Source organism: Citrus sinensis, chromosome 2, assembly GCF_022201045.2.
Source record: "Citrus sinensis cultivar Valencia sweet orange chromosome 2, DVS_A1.0, whole genome shotgun sequence".
Lineage (NCBI taxonomy): Eukaryota > Viridiplantae > Streptophyta > Magnoliopsida > Sapindales > Rutaceae > Citrus > Citrus sinensis.
In genome coordinates, this window is record NC_068557.1 from 23,713,074 (window position 1) to 23,739,419 (window position 26,346).

Below are 26,346 nucleotides of genomic sequence, written 5' to 3' on the forward strand. Positions count from 1 at the left end.
TTAGGCAAATAGCTGGCTAAAAACTATTGCTCCTAGAATTTACAAAGACCTGGATAAAACATACAAAAAAAGAGAGAAAATAATCGTGCACCCTTCAAAGACTTGAATTTTCAGGTCATTGATAATGCTTATTATCCAGCTAGAAGGTTTGTAGTAAAATTAGAAGACAAGACTTGTGATTGTGGGTATTGGAAAATTGCTTGCTTACCCTGCCCTCATGTCATGGCTAGCATAGATTATGCAAGACATGAAACTGAGGAGTATATTCCTTTTTTGCTTCACGAAGCAGGCTTATATTAATACTTACTCAGTTATGTTTAGTCTCATTCCTGATGAGTGTACATGGTAGCATGGTGAAAGGCCAAATCCCCCAATTGTGCAGAAAAAAATTAGAAAGCCAAAGAAATGTAGGAATAGGGTAGCTACTGAACCTAAAAAACGCAGCAAGAAATTTTTTGTCAATTGCTCGGTTTGTGGTGGCTCAAACCATAATCTAAGATGTTATCCATTGAGGCCATCAGTTGCAAGGGCAGCTAGGACTACAAGTACTAATTCTTAGTGAAGTACCAAAATGAGAAATACAATAATGACAAACTGTGTTCCAAGTGGTCCAAGTGAGGGCTCCAGTGCTGGATCAAAGGAAAAGAAACTTGCAAGTACTGCTGGACTAAGCAGAAAAAAAGGTTGAACTTGGTTGAATTTCTTTTCTTGTATTTCATAGTTCATAACTGCATATATAGAAGCTTAATTTAATTTAAATTTTGTAATGTAGGAAGGGCTGTAGGTGTCAGTTTATCCCAAGTCAACCAATCTCAAAATCCTTCACAAGCTTTAGCCGTAACAGGTGTTTTGTACTGAGTTTGATGCCCATTTTGTATGTTATAACTTCATTGTGAACAATTTGTGAACTATATATATGTGGTTTTAATTTATTTTGTATTTCGTAATGTAAGAATGACTTCAGATGTTAGCTTATCACAAGTGAACCAATCCCAAAATCCATCACAACGATCGACTGCAACAGGTGCTTTGTAATGAGTTCGATGCTCAATTTTAGTTTCCTAAACTATGTTGTTTATCTTATTTCAACTTAACTTAATTATGCTCTTACATGAGCCAAACCAGATTTTTTGAATGTGTTTTATTTGTTGGAACATGTATTATACGAGATTCTAATTTGTCATTCCAATATTTTGGATGTCTCTACTGGATTATTACTATTGAAGAAACATTATTTATTGGATGTGTTTTGTTGTAGATAAATTTTATTTATTGGATGTGTTCTGTTGAAGAAAATTTATTTCGTGGATGTGTTTTGTTTAGATGATGGCTGTTTTAATTGGATTTTACAATTCAATTCCAGATTATTATTGATTACTTTCTCATGAAGACAATTACAAATACACATATTAGCACAATTAAGATATATTTAAGCTTTCCCTCAATGATTTTCAGCCTCTTTTTTTTTTTTCACCACCTTGTCAGCCAGCTTTGAGTTTTGCTCGTATGACATCTCCTCATTAGTATCAGGATATATGAGAGATTCAGTAGTGAGCCATTCCCAAAAATCACAATGCTTCGCTCCACAATGCTTCCACTTGCATGGCCAAAACATTGCATTAGGATTTTGCAATGTAGTTGACACCAGAGTCACTGCCTGCACGCCACACTTATAATATTTTGGCTGGCATTTCTCTTTTTTGTATCTTTTGAATTCATTGACAGCCGAACTTGATGCTTCACTAGAGACTATTTTCAAATGAGAGTATTTGTTATTGTATTTGAAGTGAATGTTAGGTGTGTGGTGAAAGAGAGTAGGGGTGTGCTGTTGGTTTTGGGTTATCAAGGGATATCAAATTTTTTGTTTGTTACAATGTAATGCACGATTGATTTTTGGTTATAAAGGGATGGTAAATTTTTTGTTTGTTGCAAGGAAATGTGTTGCTGATATAGCTCATTATATAGCCAAAAATATAACTGTTATTGCCTCTAACAGATCTATTTTCATTTGCTTGATTTGTGGGGTATTTCTGTCTTTCTGCGGTATTTTGAGTTTTAAGGGCATATTTGTCATTTCGCAACAATTTTGTTAGTTTGCAAATGGTGGCTGACGGAATAGTGGTAGGTAGATACATTTTGGTATTTTTGGGTGGATGAGTGATACACCTTAAAAGTATTGTAGTATTTTTTTTATAAAGGTGCATCTTTAGGGTACACGAATGATAATTTTTTTTTTAAAGAAAAAGTCAATAGCAATTAAAACACTTATCTCTCTTTCTCCAATAAAAAGTAATAAAATATAAATTGAAGGGGGAGAAATCAACTCTCCAAATTTGAAGAGAGTGAATCATTTCTTATTTAAAGAATTTTAATTAGAGTGTCTTTTAGAACCTTAATTATTGACGTATCTCTTCAAATAAATAATAAAATCTTATTTGAAAAGTCTTTTGGTGATACTTTAACATCTTGGTCAGAGTCTTTTAAAATAACAGTACGAATCATAAGAACAACTTACTATTAAAATGTTTATCAACTTATTAATGTAGTAAATGGAAGAATAAAAGAGTAAGTTTCCTTTTCAAAAGATTTTCCAACTAAAAATAAGTTTTTAGTATTTGAATTAAAAATTTTCTAAAAAAAATAGTAGTTATAACACTTCTCTTTCTTCTATTAATTCTATTAATGCCGCCAATAATCAAGTGAGAGAAGTCTTAATTCATTTACAAAATCTTTTGACAGAAGTAACCAACCTGTTCCAGCTCGGGTGATTCGTGCTGGACGAGGGATGACTCGACCATGTCTTTCTAAACACTCTTAACGAGATAATCATATGCGTGTTTTTATAAGTCTATTGTGGATGTCGTTTTCGAGTTATTATTTACATATAAATAATTTGACTGCAAATTTAACTCCTAAACTTAAAAGTTTTGTCACGCGACTTTCCCTATTATGGCATCAACGCCCACAACATCCCAATACAAACAGAAGAAAAGCCAAACAAATAACCTAACGCCCACTCAATTCTCATACACACAGGCCATCATCGACGGCCCCGGCCACTAATCAATAATCATAAGTTAACGCCCCCAAAAATCCTCTTCTTTTTCTTTTAATTATTCTATACTATACTCACATATAAATCCAACCATCTCTCTGAAATCAACTCAATTCAATTCAAATGGCAAACATAGAGCCGGAGAAGCAGACCCTTCTCAACCAGCACAGAGAGAAACACTTCACCGCCGGCGAGATCGTGCGCGACGTGATCATCGGGGTATCCGACGGTCTCACCGTGCCCTTTGCCCTCGCTGCCGGGTTATCCGGAGCCAATGCCACGTCGTCCATCGTCCTCACCGCTGGCATCGCCGAGGTGGCCGCCGGCGCCATTTCCATGGGACTCGGCGGGTATTTAAGGCTACTCACCACTAATGAATGACTGTATATATATTTGAATCTATTATCAGGGTGGTCTTAAACACTTTATTCGCATCATACAACTCAAACTATTATTCTTTCTTACACGTGACAATTGAATATTCATGCAGGTATCTGGCGGCTAAGAGTGAAGCTGATCATTATGCCAGGGAGTTGAAAAGAGAGCAAGAAGAGATCATCACTGTTCCTGATACAGGTATGTTACGTTATGCTTTTTTATTTACTTTTTTTACTAATTAATCAATCATATTAATATTATTATATTGTCCATTGGCGTGGTGGGGTGCGTTCCGGTGGGTCCATTTTGTTCTGAAATTGCAGAAGCGGCTGAAGTGGCGGGGATACTGGCGGACTATGGGATAGAGCCACATGAATACGGACCTGTTGTTAATGCTCTAAGGAAGAAGCCTCAAGCTTGGCTTGAATTTATGATGAAGTGAGTAACACCGTTTATCTTAATAGTAATATTATTTTTATTTTTTTTACCGTCCGAGTTACTGCTGTTCAAATAGTATACGTATGCATTCGTACGCACACTCTGCTTATTGGGAAAAGTTGAATCAGCTTCTGAAACGACAACACCATGTGCTGGTAAGATAAGAAAGCGCGGTGCTGACTGCTTAAATAAGCCATTTGCCCCTGTTGTTTATCTGCTGCTGTTTATTTATTTATTTGTTATAATACCACGCAATACGGCAACCGCTGCTTAGTTAGTTTGCTAGCTTTGCTTCTTCTTATCCAACTTGGGAACTAGAGATTTGTCTTTATGACACAAAACTGGATGCTTATCTTGGACACTTCCTCATTGAACCTCGATTTATTCAAAGCACTGATGATAGCACTTCAGATTTCTATAAACGGAGGGATAAGTCATAAGAGGATATCCTTCTTCAATTTAAAAACAACAATATTATTAGTAGTCTTGCTGATTAATTTGATATTAGAGAAGTAAAGTCTGAATGCTTTAAGCGATAGTGTTTTATTGGTTATTCTAAAAAAAAAGAAAACAAGTCATATTGGCGATTGAGCTTCAGCCCACTCTTACAAACTTGGTTCTGCCTATAATTTCAGTATTTCTTCGACCTAGTAGTATTGAGTGCTTGGGAAACAGTAACGAAAGATATTGGCTGCGATTTGTGAATGCAGGTTTGAATTGGGATTGGAGAAGCCAGATCCAAGAAGAGCATTGCATAGCGCACTAACCATCGCAATTGCTTATGTGTTGGGGGGAATGGTACCCCTTATTCCTTACATGTTCATTCCCAGAGCTACCGATGCCGTGCTTGCATCAGTCGCTGTAACCTTGGTGGCATTGCTGATTTTTGGCTATGCCAAGGGTTACTTCACAGGAAATAAACCTGTCAAAAGTGCGCTCCAAACTGCCTTCATCGGAGCCATTGCATCCGCTGCTGCTTTTGGCATGGCCAAGGCCGTAGCTTAAAAACGTGTTGTTTATGTAATATTTCCTACCTGCAAATTTGTGTTGTTTTCTAGTGTAGTGAATTTATTTTTGCAAAAAATGGAACAATCAACGGAAAAATTGCCTGGGAATGCTATCCTCCGGCCTTACAACAGCCTAAATCCTTGGTCCAAAAAAATGCATAACAACAACGTAAGACTTCATTACGAAGCTTTGACTAAAAACTGTGAATTTGATATTCTTCTGTAGATGAATGGACAAATTAAATCATGAACATTGCAGTTCACAAAGGACTAACAGTGAATTGATGATGATGAACAGTACAACAAAATCAAAGGATTTGGCACGAAGTCTGCTGTCTAAATGTAGTTATACCATGATCAGCACTAATCAATACTCTGGCAAATTCAAGTTCTAGAAAATCACAAAAATTTTGAAATTAACAACATTTGCAGACACAGACAGAGAGAGAAGATCAATAGATAGGGGTTGAAGTAATGCCTCTAGGCCCAAAGATCTAAACCAGATACATACAAAGGTAGAGAATGTGCGATTGTATAGCAGGTGAATGTGTAGTAACAACACCTTAGTGCAATATGGAAATACAGCGTTTCCATCAAATTAATACAGATTTGAGACGAACTATATTTGGTTAAAAATGCAAAGCCACAATATAAAGTGGCATCCGCAGCAGTTTCTTTATACAGCTATAAGAAAATCATATGACACAATTACCACGCCATTTCTCCCCAGTAGCCAGACGGAGAAAATCAAGTAATCATGCCAAGATCTGTCCACATAACAAATAACCTTTGCCCATCAGATTAAACTTCGAGGTCAAATCAACATAAACTTCAGAGAAAAGGTTCAAATTGCTAAAATGTCTCAAATAAGATAAGAGATCTCCATGACTAGTAGTAAATCATATGCATGCCAAAATAGTCACAGGTAGCGACTTACAGTAAATTGATGAAGTGTTCCCAAGGATATCCTCCCCACCAAAAATTTGATAACTTTCTTCAGTGTTTAAAGTTTGTAATTACTTTCAGAAGCCAAAAGTTCTATTTTCTGAGTCAGAAACTCCAAGTGTCGGGCATTCTCCAGTTCATTGTCAAAGTTCTGAGATTTGTCCAATTCTTGTAGTAAAAGTTCCAAATTATTAAGCCTCTCCAACTCAGAACCAGATACTGCTGGCTCAGCTTCCATGTCTACGTCAGTATGTCCTTCTTTATCCACTTCTTTATCTTTATCTACCTGAGTATCTTCAGAATTATCCAAAATTGGATTAGCTAAAAGAAGCTTTTCCCATTCACCATCATTATGTAAATCCAGTGGAATGAATGGGGCCTGATTTTCATCCATTAGCATTTTCAAGAAATCAATATTCATGAATACGTCTTTCATGCCGTCAGAAGTATCAGATGCCATTTGGTTTCCTGAATCTGTCACTGGTTTGAGAACAGGCTTCGGTGTTTCATCTATTGGTGGGTGATATCTTACTAACATATTATCAGAAGCTATTGGTTCACCAACCTCTGTAACTTCTTCGAGCATAGTGCCTGCTTCAGCCATGCGCCAGTTATTTTCTTTTGGTTGGAGTAGCTGAACCAAAAAACTTGGATTTTGCATGGCCATCACTAAGAATGACAACATCTGCTGCTGGCTTTTTTCCATTCCTTGAACACGGTCCCTCAAGAGAACCAACTTATTATCTGCAGTCTCCTGGTACTGCCTAAGTTTCAGCAACTCCTGTGTAAGTGCATTTTTACCAGCCTTCAAATTCTCAACTTCCTTCCACAGTGCCGAATGGTCAATTTTCTCACATGGTTCAACCAACTTTTCTGACTGCTGCAATGATTTTCGCTGCTCAGACCCTTGAGTATTTTTCCTTCTACAAATATTGTTCAACAAATGCTTCTGATCTCTAACGAATCCATCATTTGCAAATTCCCAACGGTCTGTGTCGATTTTTCTAAACCCCTGGGAAAAGCTAAAAGTAAGTAATTGTTTCAACGATAACTGATATTTCAAATAATTTAATTTCAAAGACATGCATTCACATGTGCAAACTCAGACATGTGACCGAACACAAGACAACACATGAATTTCTGCTATTACATAAGCAAATACTGTTGTTACCAGTAGCCCTTATTGAAAGCCTGAACTGGGTCTTGTGACTAACGAATTACACTTATTACCTACAACAAAAGATGCTCCCACCGTCCTTAAGGAGGACTTCTGGAACATTACTCTTATCTAACGGTAATGTCTGAAGATGACACGATCTAAAATTATCCAACGGTTAGAGATATCAAATTAAGAAATGCAAGCAAGGACAATGAACTGTTAAAACTTTCTAGAAAAAATGCCATAACAGATATCTTAAGATGATTGTGCTTTTGATCATGGCTAGAAGAAGGCGTCACTAATAAGGTCAGAGACTCAGAGGTCATGGAAACAAAAAGATAAGACAGAACAAGTTTTGCATTTTTTTTTCCCTTTTGGAAAAAATAACCACAGATCAGGAAACTACATTTCTCGCATTCAAAAAAGAACAAATCTGATTTTATCAAAATTTGTTATGCTTCCACTTTATTGTGACCATTTCAGATTCTGCACTCGAAGTTACAGAGAATGATATCATATCCGTCCTTTCTGCCATACAAATGACAAGGAGAATGATGGCCCTCCCTCTCCTCATCTCAGATATTGCAACCATGGGACTATCAACTGGCATATTTAAGACCAAGCAGTTATTAGTCCAAGAATTCAATTTCTTAATATGAATCTTAAAACCTTGCAAAAGTCAATGGTAATAACTCAAGAAACAATTAGGCTCTGTACAATCATTGCTTAATGCCACAAACTATGGCAGATTCCATACTTCAGAATAAAAGGGAATGAATGCCCTAGAGTCATAGTAAGGGCATTAGGTTTCACCCATCATTATCAACCTTAACAAGGTTATGTAAGAATTCAATGGTACACAATATTTTTAGCCAAAACAGTTATAACTGAAAAAAAATTAAGCGCTATCCATGTTACCTATACAAAAAATTTCCAACACAACAGTCTACACATCACTCCTAATTAGCAGACAAGGACTGCAAGAAATAACTGCCTAATAACAACATTCATCCCCAATAATTGAATGCATACTACCACAATCAAGAAAGTATTGTGAACCATAGTTGTGAAAGACCAATTTGTTTCTGTTTCTCATTAAACACATCTTTCGGGAGCTAAAATAAAAGTCACTGCAGCAATCACCTAACACTCGAAAACCTTCTAAACTTTCAACTGAATCAAATGGAATAAAAAATAAACTACTTTCAAGAAGGAGAACTTCATCCAATCTTATAAACGCTCATCATGAATCATGGAAAATATCTCATAAAGTGTAGGAAAATTGATGCTTATCAAAACAAACATGAAATCTTTGGTAAACCCATCTAACAACCAGATTAGCCCTGCATTCTCCCATCCTTAATTAACAGAATTGAAAGATTCTTTAAACATAAAGAGAGAATTCTGGAACAGGTCAAGCCAAAAGCAACAAGTAGGCACAGCAATGCCAAGAGAATTGCTCTTAAGGAACATAGTTTATGCACGGAAAATCAGAGAGATGTGATATAAATATTCTATTTTGTAGGTATCAAAGATCAGTGCATGAATATTCAAAAATTTGAAAGGAATTAGTACTAAAAGATATAGAACGACGAGCCACCAAAACCAGACTATATCAACACTTTGACCCATGAGGCTCAACAGGCATCAAGGGTTAAGCATTGGAGTGGTCTTCTTCCATACTAAAAGGTCAGACAATAAAAAATAATTTTTAAACAAAACAAAAAGTAGAAGTAAATAAAAGAATAACATTAAATCAATTGAGTTTTCCTTGCATGATTTAATATATCATAGTCTTCAGTTCACTCAACTTGAACCAAAATTTATGTCATAAAGCAGTGTCACAAATTCCTCAACTTCTATATATTACTAATAGATTAGATGAACAAAATTACAAATTATTCAAATTCTTAGAGCCAATGAGCAATTTTTTCAGAAAGCCAACAAAACAACAAGAGAACATAGATTAGAGCACAACCTAAAAAGCGATCCAGAATCTCATAATAAAAGATGTAATTACTCAAAAACAAAACAGAGAATTCTCACTAACCCAATAACAATCCCAACTCAAGCACAAACACCCATTTCCAAAAATCTCCACATAATTCCAAGAAAGAAAAATCAAAACAAAAACTGAAATGTAAAATTTCCCATAAGAGCAAAACAAAGCTCACATAGATATTGAGTTGCCTGATGAAGCTGGAGAAGTTACGGTGCTTGAAGTACCTAGGCAACAACTGAACTGAAAACTCAGTCACATCCCATATGACAAAACTCTCATTGCTTTGACCCCAAGAGATTATCGAGTCGGTTGACTCATCATCAACCATCTCATAGCATTTGTTTAGAAAAGGCGCCACTGAATTGGACCCGTCATCGTTAGATTTCACCATTTTCAGACAATTATTTTCTCAGAAACCAAGAAAAACCACAAGCCAGAATAATAAATATCAAGAGAACTGAGATGTACCCTTTTAAATTAAAAGAGGGACAAGGGTAAATCCGGAATTCTAAAAAAAGGAATTGTACGGCTTAATATCGTGCCAACTGCCAAGTTAGGAATATTACTAGGAAATCAGAACTTGTTGGGGAAGTGCATGGATAATAACCTCGAGCCCATGATTTGTTATAGAAACCACAAATAAGATGTAATTTGCTGTTTATTTAAAATTAAGGTCCAGATCCAATAGAGTGGCTTCTTTAGAATTTATCTCCTAAATTTAAATTTCAATAAGTGAGAATTAATTTGGAAAAAAATAAAAACAAACTTGCTATTTATTTCAACATAGTTTTCTGCAATCCAATCACACAAGAAATTTGTTAAGAAAATGAGCCATTTGAAACTTTAAGTTTAGGGGAAAATTTCTCAAAATGAAACTGTAGTTCCAAAAATATATTGTTTAAGATCAATTGAATGATTAGTTCTCATTACAATTCCATTATAATTTTTTAAATTAATAAAGATTAAGAAAATAAAAATTTAATCTACAATTATTCAGTTAAATTTCTTTAAAATTGATTGATTAGACGAAATCTTTTCATCTAGAGATTTGTTTTGGCATTTTTTTCAAATATTAATGCTTAAATGGTAAATCATTTTAAAAAATTGATTCCGGTTTTGTTCACCAATTTATTATTTTAAAAGATAAAATAAATAAATAATTTTTCATACCAGTTGTTCATGTTAGATTTCATTAAAATTTAGTTGATAGAGGCATGTATTCTTGTTACAAAAATTTAAATTAAATCTTATTTGTTTTTGCTTTTATATGTATAGTAAATATTTGAACGATGATAGCAACATATTTTAAAGGAAATTTAACGGTAGGGACTAGGGAAGAAAGCCACATGAAAAGAAAAAGTAAATGTATCCTTGTGATTTTACTAAATTTTAGGGGCTCATATGATATTACTCCGAAACGGGAGAGGCAAAAGATATTTGTAGACAGGATCGGCTGCCATTCGATTGTTACGACTTACGAGCTGTGGCCAATAGCATAGTAACAAGTGTGCCCAAGGACTGATTTTACTTAATTGTCGTGTTGGCAAAGAGGAAGGAAGTTGGAAAGTGGAGTTGGGCAGGGTCGAGTGCGCGTCAGACTCAGAACCCTTGTCTTGGTCTTTCTTTTGAATTTTCTTGGTCTCATCTCATTTAAAAAGACTTTCCCTTATTTCGTTTTTTTCCCCGAAAAAAATAGAAATTCTTTTACAGGTTAGTAGTATTGTAACAAGAAATGTTAAAGGTTCAAAAGTGAAAATAAGATTTTAATTCAATAAGTATGATTATAGGAGAGCATGATTATAGAAAAGTATGATAGTAGGAAGTTTAAATAGGTCAAATGAGTACGATTACTAGAGAGCACAACAACATGAGAGCTCAATAATTAAAAACTTAAGTAAGTCAAATAAGCACGATTATTGAAAAGCATAGCGGGAGGAGAGCTTAGTAGATAAAGACTCGAATAAGTCAAACAAGCATGTCTGTAGGAGAACAAAATAATAGGAGAGCTCAATAATTGAAAGTTTAAATAAGTCAAATAAGCACAAACTCAGGCGAGCACGGCAGCATGAGGACTCAATAGCTTATAATAATAATTTACATAAAATTGTGGATTTTCTAAGTTTTCGTTGTTTTAACAAATTCTCATGCAATTCTAGCCAGACAACCCAAGGGGTAAATAAGGATTTTCAAAAGTTTCTCCAATAATAAACATAATTCAACAACTTCAACCATCAAAACTCAACAAAGATAACTATAACAATTAATATAACAAGATAATGATAGAGAAAACAAATAAAATGAATTTTCACGTAGTTTGGCAAACTTGCATACGTCCATGCATTAAGCTTGAGAATCCTATTAACTAAGCCTTTTATCCTAAGACTTCAAAATGAGTACAATTGACTTTTTTTTTTTTTTAATGAAGAGTACAATTGAATTTAAATGTGCAATAAACATTTACTATTGATCCCACACCTCTTATCTAAATATTTCTCATACTTCTAAGTTCTCAAATTTACAAATAAAAATGATTCTTACAAGATCAAATTCCTCACACGAGTATATAAGCAAGTTATAACTCAAAATAATGGATTAATGTATGTAAGTAAGCAAATGAAAGCTCAAAGATGCTTAGAATGATCAAGTTTAAGCTTAGCAAATGTTGTAAAATGGATTAGAGTTGGGTTTCATAGAAAAAATTTGGAAACTAGCCGTTTGGAACAAGTAACTCAAAATTTACCCTAAATAGACTTGTCGATTTACCAAAATCAGTTCACCACTTTTCTGATGTGGGTAGTTACCATTGGAAAATTTCAAACAATTGTTTCGCCTCTTAGGTAAACCGATTAATTGGGTATTCACTAAACACTCATTTTAAACAAACCGATTCACCGCTTTAACTCAACACTATTTTGAAAGTTTTATACTTTCAATCCATGTATTCAGACTTTTCTATAATTACAGAACTGTCCAAGAAGGTTTGAAACTTAATTAAATAAGTTTGTTTCCAAATTTTCAAAAATAGCACTAGGACTATGTAAGCTTTTCATATTTTCTGACATATTAAGCCTTTAATTTTCGATTTTCTTCAAATATTGAAAATTATATTCTATAGGACCAAATATAAATTTGAATGCCGTGACCAAAATGAGTTTGAATATTTAAATGTTTAATTATGCATACATTTATTCACACTAGCTGTACAAGAAATGTGAAAAAAAAAAAACTTCTAAACTAGTATCCTTAATGTTTATTTTTGACTTGATGACCTTTGTACATCAATATTTTTAACTTGATCTAGATGAATGAATTTCATCCATCAAAAATTGGTGAAATTAAAAGATTTTTTTTTTTATTATACACTTAACATATGGTTTGTTACTATTAATGACCCTTTAGGTCAGCATCCAATTATGAGTCATAATATTTTCCCATACGGCTACTAGATATATACGCATCACTAGGTTTCGTTGCTTAGTTGACTTCATGATTATATTTTTTGGGCTAGGTTAGCAATGATTAGTTTGGGTCTGGCCCATTCTCTAAAATTTCAAATATAGTCGTACTTTTAACACCCTTTTAATATATTGATAAAACCCTCTCCTATTAAAATTACAATCAAAGATAAATACAAATACAATGAATGCTTTTACATTTTCTCTCTCTTCCTTCTCTTTTGCATGTACATGGATGCCTTTTTCCCGCCCTCTGTGTAGTTGCAAACTCTTCAAATTTATCATCCTATTTTCTTTAGTTTTTTTTTTAATTTATGACTTTCATCTATCATCTGGTTTACAAAAATTTGAAATAATCTATTTCTCTCTCTCTCTCTCTCTTTCTTATAGATTTATTGACACTTATTGTTGGAAGTTAGTATTTTTGAGTTCTGTAAAGAGAAAGTTTATAGAGAGGAATTAAGATAATAAAACTTCAAAAAATTTGTCACCCAAAGAATTATTTATATGGGTTAGGTAAGAAGATTATAAAAGAATTTTCTTTTTCTTTGGATGCCAACTATAGAAGCATTTTAAAGTGAGAAACATTAAAAATTAAAGACTCAAATAAAAATATTATTAATTTCGAGAGAAATGTTATTTTGGTATTATAAAAGGGAATTTAAAAGGATAGTTGAGGGGTGTTAGAAGCCTATCTTTTTTAATTATATTCTATGTAGCCCAATGGTAAAGATCCAAATCTTCTTCGAGGCATTTTCTCTCTTAATCCTTCTAAGCTTTTAAGGATTTATTGACATATATCGTTAATGAAATCAAATGATTAAGATTTTGTTTTAATTAATTTTTACCTAAATAGACTTCCAAACTCATGTATGATTCTCGTCAAATTTTTTTTTTTTTGTGGGGGGAGGGAGGGGGGGGGGGGGCATGAAGAAATGTAGAACTTAATTCTTCCTATTGGGATGATCTTGATGGTTGCTGATGAGTTATGGTATGAACTCATATTGGCAGGAGTTTGGACTGGGATTTAAGTTCAATAATCATGGCAGCTCCTTTGAAGTAGCTTGATCCACCTTTGTTCTTGAACTTTTGAAAATAGCTGTTGAAAGCATATGAAGTATGGTCTTGACAAGGGTTAGAGAATCTTAATCATATGTACATTCAATTATAAAAAAATTCATTAATCATTAGTCTTAATTTCATTATTCTATGAAAGTCCTGGCGAATTAAATTGCTGCTATTGTGTTCTCACCTCCCTGTCATGCACTTGTTAAAAACATAAGTGCCAACCACAGGATGGTCGTCTCACTTTCTAGATACAAACAACAGTTAGCCACATCTGTTGCTCCCCACTCTCCAACGCTGCCTTTGCCAACATCTTCAAACACCGATGTTTTTCAACAACCCAATAAACCCACTTTTGCCTCCTTACTCTCTAAACCAAATAACTTATCTCAATTTATAACCATAACAATAAGAGAGGAACAATACAAAAGATAAATATCAAGAAAAATAAACAAAGGAAAAAAATGAAATTAAGATGCAAACTTTATTGTAGGTGACTGTTCTATAATTTGTGCTTTTTTTAAACAATTTGCTAGAAATTAGCGTGAGTTGAGAGGGAAAAAATTTGCAGAAAAAATTTTAATGGGAGTCACATGTGAATTTGCAAGTCTATTTAGGTAAAAATTAATTAAAACAAAATCTTAACCATTTAATGAAATTAAATGACACGTGTCAATGGATCCTTGAAAGTTTAGGAGGACTATGAGAGAAAATGTTTAGGAGAGGATTCGGATCCTAATGGTAATCCAATATCCTTAATTAGAGAAATTTTATAATACATCATATGTACTATGTCAGTCATACAATAAGCAAATAATGCTATGATATATGTGTATTTATTTTGAAAAACCATTATGCAAGTGGTGGTTATATTAAATTCAATTACACATGTCATATATGCATCAATTGGTTGTAATACATCAGAGATATTCTAAAATTTCTCCCTTAATTGAAGGGCACAAATGAAGTCCCAATTTTATCTCCTCCCAATTATATAATTGAATAGGGTAGATATCTCCTCCCAAGATGTGGGGTAGATATCATTCATTATTATTGGTGCGTATGACATAATAATGTGGAAATTCTAGAATACTTCTGATGTATTACAACTAATTGATGCATGCATGCTATATGTAGTCGAATTTAATATAATCACAACTTACATGATAGTTTTTCAAACTAAATGAACACATGTTATAGTATCATTTACTTGTTGTATGGTTGACATGGTACCTCTGATATATTCTAAAATTTCTCCATAATAATGACTTGATTTATGCTAATTTAGTAAATTTATAATTATAAAATATGTAAATAGATCTATGATTGTAATATTAAGTATCAATGATAATTTTTTTTTTTAAAAAGAGCTTTTCGACGTGTTGGATTGAAAACTATCCGTGATAAAATATAAAAATAGGAGATTCTCAAGGTCGTGTTAAATTTATGATTGTAATATTGTGTATCAATGATAACATAATATATATATATTAAAAAAAAAAAGCGCTTCTTAACATCGTGTTGGATTAATAGTACTGTTCATGCAAGATGAAAATGGTCTAGTTGAACTCAGAGGGTTCTCAAATCTAGCTACTAAAATTACTGAACACCAAAAACAACGACAATAATAATAAGATTAAGATGAAAGACAGATAACACGGCCTAGCGTCCAGTCGGTCGCTAACGATGGAGCTGGAGAGTTGGGTTTTGGATTGGATTATTTGGGTGCGTCTTCACGAAGCTCCCTGAGTTGAACATACGTGGCATCAATGAAAGATTCTGTCTCTTTTACTGGTTCCTCAATAGCTTCTTTCAGCTTGCTTAGTATAGCACAGTATGCTTCCTGTCATGCTCAGTTTGTAATTAATACATATTGTTAAAAAAAGAAAAAAAAGAAAAGTGACCTACAAGTATATACGTCATTATCAATATGTTTTAGTAGTATTGTAGATTAGTCAAACCCATATGATCTAGAGAAATTAATAAAACATACCATGAAAAGATCAAGTTCTGAAGAAGAACTTGGAATGGTAGCTTGGTTTAAATTTGCTGCATCTGTTGTGCCAACCTCTCCTACTTCACCTAAACTCACCTGAAGACACTTTCAAAACTGCTTGTCAGAAAGAGACAATAAATGATATCTATTTGCCAATAACCTAATCTTCCAAAACCCAAAAGGAAAAAAAAAGTCATAATGTAACTGAAAAATTATTTAAAAAAGAAAAAGAAAGAAAGAAACGAGAAAGCAGTTAACAAAGAAAAAAAATATACGTATATATCTCTGGGTGAGCGTCTGAGTTAATAAAAGTTTTGGGTTGTGACAACATTGGTGATCTTTTAGCTTGGATTTTTTCAGTTTAATTAATTAGTGTGGTCCATGCAAACAAACCAGTAATATGCGGGTTGTTTGATGGTCCCAACTCTCAAAAGCCTTGTTTTGCTATCACATTTGCACAAATTTAGAAAGAATGTAGTCAGTGATCAGTAGCACACACATGACCCGTACAGTTATAAACAACTCATCATATGAAATACAGAACAAAAATACTACATATAAAAGTGATCAATAGGGAGATGCATATAGATAGATACCTTCAAACAGTTCAAATGAGTCTGAATCAAAAGGCCATACAAAGGGTGGCTTGAGATTCTCCTCTTTAGAGTCTCTACATCTTCTTCTTCAACATCAGCAACAAATCCCTTCTTACAGTTCTCATCACTAACATTGTTATTAGCTTCCATTATTCTCCTCTCTTTCCCTTTGATTCACTACTCTCTCTCACACACAGAAACTAGCATTACCATTCTTGGATGTTTATAGTAGCTAGCTATGCTCTATATGACTGCAAATTCAAGTACAGGTGTACGTGGTTACTTGTGCTTTTTTTATTTTTTTGAACTTGGAAGCAAATGAGTAATAATCACAATTTGTGCATGCATGCAAGGTGAAACTTGATAAAGGAGTGAGTCAGTGATATGATCTGACAAAAGCTTTTTCTAGTGCTTCCCTCTTTTTTGCCCGAAAACTACTTCTCAAGGGATTTCTTTTGTTTTTTTCCTTCTTTTCTCCTCGATTATTGGGACATTAAATTTTCATATAGCAGTTCATATATGGCAAAAAAGTTTAACTCAGAAAGGGAAAATGACTAACAGACACAAGAGCTGGCCTTTAATTACTGTTCATATGTAGACTTTTGTATGTTGTTGCATCATTGTTTTCACCAAGATGAGATCTTCTGTCGCCTTTTTTGCTTGAAATCTGGTCAGTGAGATTCTTTGAATACGTTAGCTTTTGCTACAGTACTAGGTGGTTTGATTTATAAAGTTTTTCCTTGGAGAATGGGAATGATGATGATAATAATAATGCAGACAGAAAGAGCAAAAAATGCTCTAAAATAAAATCTTCCATTTTACATATCTTGAGGTAATTTCGAGAGCATGTGACATCCATTTTCATATGATTCAGCTTAAATAACTTTCTTTCGACAAAAAATGATACAATTTGTGACCTGTGAGTCACTACACACACACACACACACACACATATTTTGAAGAAACTCAAAACTTTGAGCAACTGATAGTTTCATATACGTTATATGCATAGACTACTCTCAGTAAAAAAAAAATGATTCATATACCCAGCTTACCATCTGCCGTGATTGCCTCAGAGAACCCAATATAAAAAAATGGAAGGAACATCAGTCGGATCTACTTCTGTGATATGATTCCTTGTAAAGAAATAGGAAGAGAAAGGATCTCTTTTTCAATCGTGAGAAAAGATGTCATAGGAGATCAAGTTAGTGAGATTTTATTTTGAATGAAAAATGAATGAATTAAGGTCCTTTACTATTGGAACTCTCCTTGACTATTTTGAAATGATGTGTACGTATGTGAATATTATTGTTCTTTTATTTTTTTTCCATTTTTTAATAGAATTGTTCTTGTATGTTTTTTTTTTTTCATTATTTCTATGTTAGTAACTATCAATATATTACTTGTATTTGCTTAATTGCAAGAGTTTAGATCATGAGGAGATTAATTTTGATCCAAATAAGGAAAAAAATAACAAAACGTGAAGGAATATTTTAAAAATAAAAATTGCCCATAAAACTATAGATAAATAAAATAATTTTTTTCCCCTACAAGTATTCAAGTACGCGAGGCACATAGTGGATTTTTTTTTTCTTTTTGAAAAATAAGGCACAATAGTGTTTAAACATGATGCAGTAAATGTTATAACTTAACTTACAGAGTAATAAAAGGATATACAGCTACTTTCTAGCAGCTGTTTTTGGTGTTAGTAGAACGGGTCATTCTATAATGCCGTAACTAAATTTACGGCTTTGATGCCGTAATTGACGTGCACTGTTAGATTTGAATAAAAAATCTCTACCATTAATTCTAAATAAATAAGTAACATATTACCTAAGTAGCAGGTAATTTACCTAAGTTTCAACTTACATTTACTAATCTTATGTGTGATTTACAAGTTTTATTCAACATTTACAAGTTAATGTTGATTTACAAGTTTTATGTAATATTTACAAGTTTTTCATGCAATTTACAACTCTATCATTAATTTACCCATTTTCCCATCAATTTACTAGTTTTATGTGTGATTTATATATTTTTTATTTCATTTCACAGTTAATGTCAATTTACAAGTTCTATGTTATTTTTCTAAGTTTTTGTTCTGTTCACAAGTTTTCCTTCCAATTTACAACTCCAACATTAATTTACTATTTTTTCCATCAATTTACTAGTTTTACTAGTTTTATGTACAGTTTATAATTTTTTTTTTGTTTCATTTCACACTTAATGTCAATTTACAAGTTCCATGTTATTTTTCTCAGTTTTTGTTTTGTTTACAAGTTCTTCCTGCAATTTACAACTCCAACACTAATTTACACATTTTCCCATCAATTTATTAGTTTTATGTGTGGTTTACAAGTTTTTTTGTTTCATTTCACACTCAATGTCAATTTACAAGTTCTATATCATTTTTCTAAGTTTTTGTTTTGTTTACAAGTTCTTCTTACAATTTACAACTCCAATATTAATTTACCAATTTTTCCATCAATTTACTAATTTTACATATGGTTTACAAATTTTTTGTTTTATTTCACACTCAATGTCAATTTACAAGTTCTATGTCATTTTTCTAAGTTTTTGTTTTGTTTACAAGTTCTTCTTGTAATTTACAACTCCAACATTAATTTACTATTTTTCCATCAATTTACTAATTTTATGTGTCGTTTATAAATTTTTTATTTTATTTCACACTTAATATCAATTTACAAGTTCTCTGTCATTTTTCTAAGTTTTTGTTTTATTTACAAGTTCTCCTTGCAATTTACAACTCCAACATTAATTTACCAAATTTTCTATCAATTTACTAAATTTATGTGTCGTTTACAAATTTTTTGTTTCATTTCACACTTAATGTCAATTTACAAGTTCTAAGTCATTTTTCTAAATTTTTGTTTTGTTTACAAGTTCTTCTTATAATTTACAACTCCAACATTAATTTACCCTGTTTTCCATCAATTTACTACTTTTATGTGTCGTTTACAAATTTTTTGTTTCATTTCACACTTAATGTCAATTTACAAGTTCTATGTCATTTTTCTAAGTTTTTATTTTGTTTACAAGTTCTCCTTGCAATTTACAACTCCAACATTAATTTACCCATTTTCTCATCAATTTACTCATTTTATATGTCGTTTAAAATTTTTTGTTTCATTTCACACTTAATGTCAATTAACAAGTTCTATGTAAGTTTTCTAAATTTTTATTTTGTTTACCAATTCTTCTTGTAATTTACAACTTCAACATTAATTTACCCCGTTTTCCACCAAGTTACTAATTTTATGTGTCGTTTACAAATTTTTTGTTTCATTTCACACTTATTGTCAATTTACAAGTTCTATATTATTTTTCTATGTTTTTGTTTTGTTTACAAGTTTTTCTTGCGATTTACAACTCCAACATTAATTTACCCGTTTTTCCATCAATTTACTAATTTTATGTGTCGTTTACAAATTTTTTGTTTCATTTAACACTTATTGTCAATTTACAAGTTTTATGTCATTTTTCTAAGTTTCTATTTTTTTTACACATTTTTCTTTTAATTTACAACTCCATTATTAATTTACTAATTTTCCCATCAATTTACTAATTTTATGTGTCGTTTACAAATTTTTTGTTTCATTTCACACTTAGTGTCAATTTACAAGTTCTATGATATTTTTCTAAGTTTTTGTTTTGTTTACAAGTTCTTCTTGTAATTTACAACTCCAACATTAATTTACCTCGTTTTTCATCAATTTACTAATTTTATGTGTCGTTTATAAATTTTTTATTTTTTTTCACACTTAATGTCAATTTACAAGTTTTGTGTCATTTTTCTAAGTTTTTGTTTTGTTTACAAGTTCTTCTTGTAATTTACAACTCCAACATTAATTTATCTCGTTTTCCATCAATTTACTAATTTTATGTGTCGTTTACAAATTTTTTGTTTCATTTCACACTTATTGTCAATTTACAAGTTTTATGTCACTTTTCTAAGTTTTTATTTTGTTGACAAGTTCTTCTTGCAATTTACAACTCCAACATTAATTTACCTTTTTTCCAACAATTTACGAATTTTATGTGTGGTTTACAAATTTTTTATTTTATTTCACACTTAAAGTCAATTTACAAGTTCTATGTCATTTTTCTAAGTTTTTATTTATTTATAAGTTTTTCTTGCAATTTATAGCTCCAACATTAATTTACGCGTTTTTCCATCAATTTACTTGTTTTATGTGTGGTTTACAAATTTTTTGTTTTATTTCACACTTATTGTCAATTTACGAGTTTTATGTCATGCTTCTAGCCCTATGTATGATTTATAATTTTTTAGTTTCATTTCATACTTGATGTGATTTTACGAGCTTTATGTTGTTTTGTTTAAGTTGTTTTTATTTCTTCTAATTCTAAGACCAATTTTCAAATCTAGCATTAATTTACTTAATTTTTGTCAAGCTATCCTATGTGTGGATTACAGTTTGTTTGTTTAATTTACAGTTAATGTTAATTTATGAGTTTTATGTCATTTTTCAAAGTTTTGTAATTCTTACAATTCTGAGGACTAATTGACCACTCCAATATTAATTCACTTCTTTTTTCCAACATTAGTTTAGCTTAGTTGACCCGACCCATATCCTATGCGAAATAAATTAGAGAGTTAGACTATTGGCAATCTTTTGGAAGTCTTTGAAAACCTTTTTGTGTATTTATAATTTTAGATTGTATGAGATTTGAATGATAGTAACACATTTACAGTGATTATGAATTTAACTGATGAGCTCGTAATGTATCAATAGTATATTCGCAAGGATGGTAGTGGGTCGAGTTGGGCCCGTGCTTAGCCATAGTAACACATTTACAATGATTATGAATTTAACTGATGAACTCGTAATGGATCAATAGTATATTCGCAAGGATAGCAATGGGTCCAGTCGGGCCCGCGCTTAGCCATTTCCGAGCTTGACTCTATAACTGAAATAAATTTTTCAAGCCTAAAAATGCCCGATTATTTGAAAGTCTAGGCCTGATCACACTTTCTTTTAAATTTTTTTAATTTTTAGTTAATTTAAAATTTAAAAATTGGACGTAGCCTTCCCATATCCATTACAATATAAAAGCTTTAGAAATTATTTGAAGTAACATAAAAATAAAAATTACTCAAGGTCGTAACCATATTATTACATAAATAATAAACTTAATATATATATATATATAATAATTTTTTTAAGTTTTAGGATCAGCTCGGGTCGGGTCGGGCATATAGGTCCCAAACCCTGATATGAATTTAATCGGGCTCTAATATTTAAGCTCGAGCCTAACCATTAAATTCGAGTCAAAGGCCAGAAAATTCAGGTCAAGTCAATTAAACTAAAAGTTTAGTCGAGTCTTCCTTGCATGTATATATATTTGCATCTTGATTTTTATTTTTATTTATCATATAAACTCTTCTATAAATTTATATATATATATATAATCGGAATGGGGAATGAGAATCAGAATAAGTTGTTTACTTAACTTACAAGAATCGAAATCGGAATGGACTAGAATCTCATTGATGTGTTTATTTTATCTTGGAATTGGTTTCGAAATGAGTTAAATTATAACAAATTACTAAAAAGTACTTAATGAATTATTATCATAATTATTATTTTATATTTTAATTACAGTGATTATTTATTCAAAAATTATTATTAATAATAATAATTATAATATATGTTAATATATTAATAAAATCATAAACCTATCATTTTTCTTTAAATTAGTTTATAAAATCGACCTTGCTCCTTTCCCGAATGAGGAATTGGGTATAAAATCATAAATTTAAACTTTAACTAAAAATGATAAATCTGAACCCGAATATATATATATATATATATATATATATATATGAGCGCACATGTCTCTTCACCCGTATTGTATGTCAGTCTGTATTTCCGTATATGTACAAAGCATCTACTATTCAAAGATACGATCCAATTGTTACTGTGCACTTAAAATCCCGCTACAGTGAACAGTGCAGAGTTCCAGATGTTACTGTGCACTTAAAATCCCGCTACAGTGAACAATTTAAAGATTTTTGTATAAAAACCGAGAGGAAGACTTAGACTCCTCAGGTTTTTCATTTCTCATTTTCAGAGCCTCTCTCTCTACTTCTCTTCCTTCTCTCTAAAACTCTCTCTCTCTCTCTCTGGGAATAGGAATCTGGAATCCGAAGACAAAAAAAATTTCTCCTGTCTTCAGATTAATTTCCCATAATTTCCCTTTCTTCTCTACAAAGAAAAGCAATCAATGTAAGCATTCCATTTTAGTTTCATTAAAGCACTTATAATTTTATTTAAAGCCATTTCAATTCCATGTACTTTAAATTTCTGCAATTTACTTTCCTGCAATTTAATTTTATGCACATTTAAATTCCAGCAATTTATTTTTAGATGTTACTGTGCACTGTTCACTGTAGCGGGATTTTAAGTGCACAGTAACAATTGGATCGTATCTTTGAATAGTAGATGCTTTGTACATATACGGAAATACAGACTGACATACAATACGGGTGAAGAGACATGTGCGCTCTCACTTGTGTCCAGGGGACCACCCGAAAAATAAAAATTACTTCTTTTTTTTTAAGTAAATAATTAAATAATCATTTACAATGCTTTACTGGAGAGAAAATGCCGAAACAATCATCTTCGTTTTCGTCTCCAAGGGAAATGAAAGGCTCTTCGTCTTCATCATCATCTTCATCTTCAGAGGAGTCTGCAACTGAGGATTTTGATCTTGAGGCGAGGAGTTGTTCCATGGCTTTAAAATATTCATCTTCAGTTTTGGCGCTTGCCAATGGGGACCACCCGAAAAATAAAAATTACTTTTTTTTTAAAGTAAATAATCAAATAATCATTTACAATGCTTTACTGGAGAGAAAATGCCGAAACAATCATCTTCGTTTTCGTCTCCAAGGGAAATGAAAGGCTCTTCGTCTTCATCATCATCTTCATCTTCAGAGGAGTCTGCAACTGAGGATTTTGATCTTGAGGCGAGGAGTTGTTCCATGGCTTTAAAATATTCATCTTCAGTTTTGGCGCTTGCCAATAGAGACTGGGCTTTGGATTTTTGGGTTAGAAAGGTCTGTTGGGCTTTAGAGGCTTCTAGGGTTGGTTGTAGGAGGTTTTTAGAGGAGAGCCAATCTTTGATCATGTTAACAGTCAATTTGGACTGTTCATCAAATTTTGACCACCATTTGACTTTGAAGGTTCTTTGAAGGATGACTTGGGACTCATGGGTATGAAATCGGAGGTTCCATATCCAGACCCATGGTAGGAAGAAGTTTGTACAAAAATAAAGAAAGGGGGGAAATCTTTTCTCTGAGTCAGAAGGATTATATGGGTTTTTTCTTTTCAAAGCATGCTTGCAGACTGGTCTTTATCAGATCTGCCATAAAATTTGTACGTTCCTCTGAGGCAAAGGGACCGGATCTCGATCCTCAGTTGTAAATCTTCTCTTCTCCCTCCATTCCTTCAGAGCACCATTTTCGGGATCCGGATCTGGTACTGTGTATGTACCCAAGCTTTTAAAAGTATCTAATCTAAATCTGGTAATAGCACAATAAAAAGAATCAACCACGTTTAAAGCAACTTAATCCTATTTGGTAAAGAGATAATTGATTTTGGTATATAAGCTGGACACTCGAGGATGCGGAATACTGGTCCAAAGCGCTATTAAATATCGGCTTTAAAATAGCTAAGCCGGAGCGATTCCTCAGATAACAACGCAAAGTACCATATCAAACATAAAATTGACCAACCGCGTTCAAATTTGTTTGATCATTGAATGCTCCAAAGAATTCTATAACTAAATTTGGTAAAACTTATTTAAAATTAACCAACCACGATTCAATTATTTTATTCAAAGTATACAATAAAGAGTTTTACGAAAACACATCCATCCTTCGATCCTAGTTCAAAGAACCTTCAAAGTCAAATGGTGGTCAAAATTTGATGAAATTTGATGAACAATCCAAATTGACTGTTAACATGATCAAAGATTGGCTCTCCTCTAAAAACCTCCTACACTTAAGGCGCTTACCACTCGCCCTAAAAGCTTAAGCTGTTAGGAGAAGGCGCTACTTTATACTTAAGCACCACCCGAACCAAACCAGGTAACGTCTCCACGTTATGCCACGACATCATGACCCCACATCGGCCTTACAGGAGTCACCACAAGGGTGTATATATATATATATCAATTTTATCTTTAACTTATTTAAAAATAATAATGTTATAGAATTAAGATATAAACAACAACAAAAAATTATAAAATTTAAAATTTATTAAAACTACATCGTTTCCATATAATAATCATTTTCTTTTTCAAGTGAAAGCAGTAAAAAAAGCTCGCTCTCGAATCTCAACTGCACCATAGAAATCTATGACGAGAAAGACAAAATGAAAAATTAAAACAATCCATATTCGTCATTCTATAATGCCGAATATCTCTCTCTCAATTCTCCGAACATGCAAAGCCGAAATCCGCCAAATCTGAACCCAAATCTGCTAGCACCGACCAACCATTCATCATAATCTGAGGTGCAATACCGGATTCCAGACAACATGTATCTCATTTCAGATCGGTAATTCGATGAGTTCAGTTGACCTCGAGAATGACTTGTTTTGCAGCTACATGACCTCGATGAGTTCGGTTAACGAAAATGTTGTCAGTGCAGTTTTTGATGGGTCAAATCAATTTGGTAATTTTACAAATTTATTCTTTTGCAAATTTTAACCTAAAAACAGCACCAAATGAAGCCCAAAACACCAAAAAAAAATTACTAGGATGCAACAGAAAATATAACCGAAAAATAATAGTAAATTTATCTAAAAACAGCAAAAAAATAAATTGAAAAACAATAGCCAATTTACCCAGAAACAGCAGAAAATCTAACCTAAAAACAGCAGCAAATGAAGCCCAAAACACAAGAAAAATTTAACCAAAAATGGCAGCAATTCATTCCAAATACATCAAAAAATTTATCCAAAAACAGTAGAAAATTTAACTGACAAACAACAGTATATTTACCTAGAAACAATAAAATATTTAACCCAGAACCAGCAGCAAATGAGGCCCAAAACACCATAATATTTTACCTGGAAATAGCAGAAAATATAACCGAAAAACAGCAGTAAATTTATCTAAAAACAACAAAAAAATAAACTAAAAACAACAGCCAATTTACCCAGAAACAACAGAAAATCTAACCTAAAAGCAGCAGTAAATGAAGCCTAAAACACCAAAAAAATTTAACAAAAAATGGCAGCAATTCATCCCAAATACAACAGAAAATTTATCCAAAAACAATAAAAAATTTAACTGACAAACAACAATATATTTACCCAGAAACAACAAAATATTTAACCCAGAACCAGCAGCAAATGAAGCCTAAAATACCAAAAATATTTACCTGGAAATAGCAGAAAATATAACCCAAAAACAGTAGTAAATTTATCTAAAAACATAAAAAAAATAAACTGAAAAACAGCAGCCAATTTACCCAGATACCGCAGAAAATCTAACCTAAAAACAGCAGCAAATAAAGCCCAAAACACAAGAAAAATTTAACAAAAAATGGCAGCAAATCATCCCAAATACAACAGAAAATTTGCCCAGAAACAAAAGTATATCAAACCCAAAATTTTTTATTCATAACTTAGTGATCAAGAAGTGCATAACAATGATAAGTGAATGCTTGATGCAAAGCAACATTTAGAAACTATTCTTATGGTCTACACCTTTCTTAATAAGCATTATAAATTTAGTTTCAAATCAAATTACAGTATCAGAAAATAAAGCTTGCAGCCAATAATGGAGAAAAAAGACAGTGTCAGAAGAAATTTTCAAGAATCTGAGCTTCAAATAAGCGAGTATTAAAGACTTAATGGGAAATCCCCATTCAATTCCCATATAAAAGAGAAAGAAGAATGTCTGTATGATCTTTAACTAAACACTGACATTAAGCAAACCCAAACACTTTGCATAGGAACTTCTTAATTCCGTGAACAAATGCGGAAATTATGACCATGAAAGAAAACTATGCAAACCCAAACACATTGCACTAGAACTTCTTAATTCTGTGAACAAATGTGAAAATTATGACCATGAAAGAAAACTATGCAAACCGAAACACTTTGCAGGGACTTCTTAATTCTTAGATTTAATGCCGTGAACAAATTATGACCATGAAAGAAAACTAAAATGCTTAGCAATTCGAATGAGATAGAGGA

The 26,346-nt window shown here is 32.3% G+C and overlaps 4 protein-coding genes across 5 annotated transcripts in view; 1 reads left to right on the forward strand and 3 right to left on the reverse strand.

Moving 5' to 3' along the window:
- The first annotated feature begins 2,917 nt into the window (after positions 1–2,917).
- Positions 2,918–5,016, forward strand: LOC102609925 (vacuolar iron transporter 1). The gene is made up of 4 exons (XM_006469207.4): positions 2,918–3,405; positions 3,546–3,631; positions 3,757–3,871; positions 4,582–5,016. The coding sequence occupies exons 1-4, from the start codon at positions 3,179–3,181 to the stop codon at positions 4,874–4,876; spliced, it is 723 nt and encodes a 240-aa protein (XP_006469270.1). The 5' UTR covers positions 2,918–3,178; the 3' UTR covers positions 4,877–5,016.
- A 303-nt stretch (positions 5,017–5,319) lies between these two features.
- Positions 5,320–9,437, reverse strand: LOC102609621 (heat stress transcription factor A-8). Of its 2 annotated transcripts, XR_003063905.2 has the most exons (3): positions 9,157–9,437; positions 5,816–6,835; positions 5,320–5,645 (listed from the first exon to the last, which is right to left on the reverse strand). XR_003063905.2 is itself a non-coding variant. In XM_025095066.2 (2 exons), the coding sequence occupies exons 1-2, from the start codon at positions 9,373–9,375 to the stop codon at positions 5,882–5,884; spliced, it is 1,173 nt and encodes a 390-aa protein (XP_024950834.1). In that variant the 5' UTR covers positions 9,376–9,437; the 3' UTR covers positions 5,320–5,881. The 2 variants fall into 2 exon arrangements, 1 of the variants encoding a protein (XP_024950834.1); XM_025095066.2 differs by having other exon boundaries at positions 5,320–6,835.
- Positions 9,438–9,846: 409 nt separating this feature from the next.
- The window catches only part of LOC102608194 (uncharacterized), a 91,548-nt gene continuing 75,048 nt past the window's right edge, over positions 9,847–26,346 (reverse strand). The window contains exon 8 of the mRNA XM_052434637.1: positions 9,847–9,859. The gene's annotated coding sequence lies outside the window, so the exon portion shown is untranslated. The remainder of the gene's footprint in view (positions 9,860–26,346) is intronic.
- LOC102627508 (homeobox protein knotted-1-like 2) lies at positions 15,107–16,246 on the reverse strand. Its single transcript, XM_006469264.2, has 4 exons — positions 16,097–16,246; positions 15,894–15,944; positions 15,498–15,596; positions 15,107–15,347 (listed from the first exon to the last, which is right to left on the reverse strand). The coding sequence occupies exons 1-4, from the start codon at positions 16,244–16,246 to the stop codon at positions 15,222–15,224; spliced, it is 426 nt and encodes a 141-aa protein (XP_006469327.1). The 3' UTR covers positions 15,107–15,221.

Excerpts from the sequence above, each read along its gene's own strand:
- LOC102609925 (XM_006469207.4), top strand. The coding sequence starts at position 3,179 with ATGGCAAACATAGAGCCGGAGAAGCAGACCCTTCTCAACCAGCACAGA. Across the intron at positions 3,632-3,756 it reads CATCACTGTTCCTGATACAG|AAGCGGCTGAAGTGGCGGGG; the intron begins GTATGTTACGTT and ends CTGAAATTGCAG. Across the intron at positions 3,872-4,581 it reads TGGCTTGAATTTATGATGAA|GTTTGAATTGGGATTGGAGA; the intron begins GTGAGTAACACC and ends TTGTGAATGCAG.
- LOC102609621 (XM_025095066.2), bottom strand. The coding sequence starts at position 9,375 with ATGGTGAAATCTAACGATGACGGGTCCAATTCAGTGGCGCCTTTTCTA. Across the intron at positions 6,836-9,156 it reads TCAGGCAACTCAATATCTAT|GGGTTTAGAAAAATCGACAC; the intron begins GTGAGCTTTGTT and ends AGCTTTTCCCAG.
- LOC102627508 (XM_006469264.2), bottom strand. The coding sequence starts at position 16,246 with ATGGAAGCTAATAACAATGTTAGTGATGAGAACTGTAAGAAGGGATTT. Across the intron at positions 15,945-16,096 it reads CTCATTTGAACTGTTTGAAG|CAAAACAAGGCTTTTGAGAG; the intron begins GTATCTATCTAT and ends CAAATGTGATAG. Across the intron at positions 15,597-15,893 it reads AAACAACCCGCATATTACTG|GTGAGTTTAGGTGAAGTAGG; the intron begins GTTTGTTTGCAT and ends AAGTGTCTTCAG.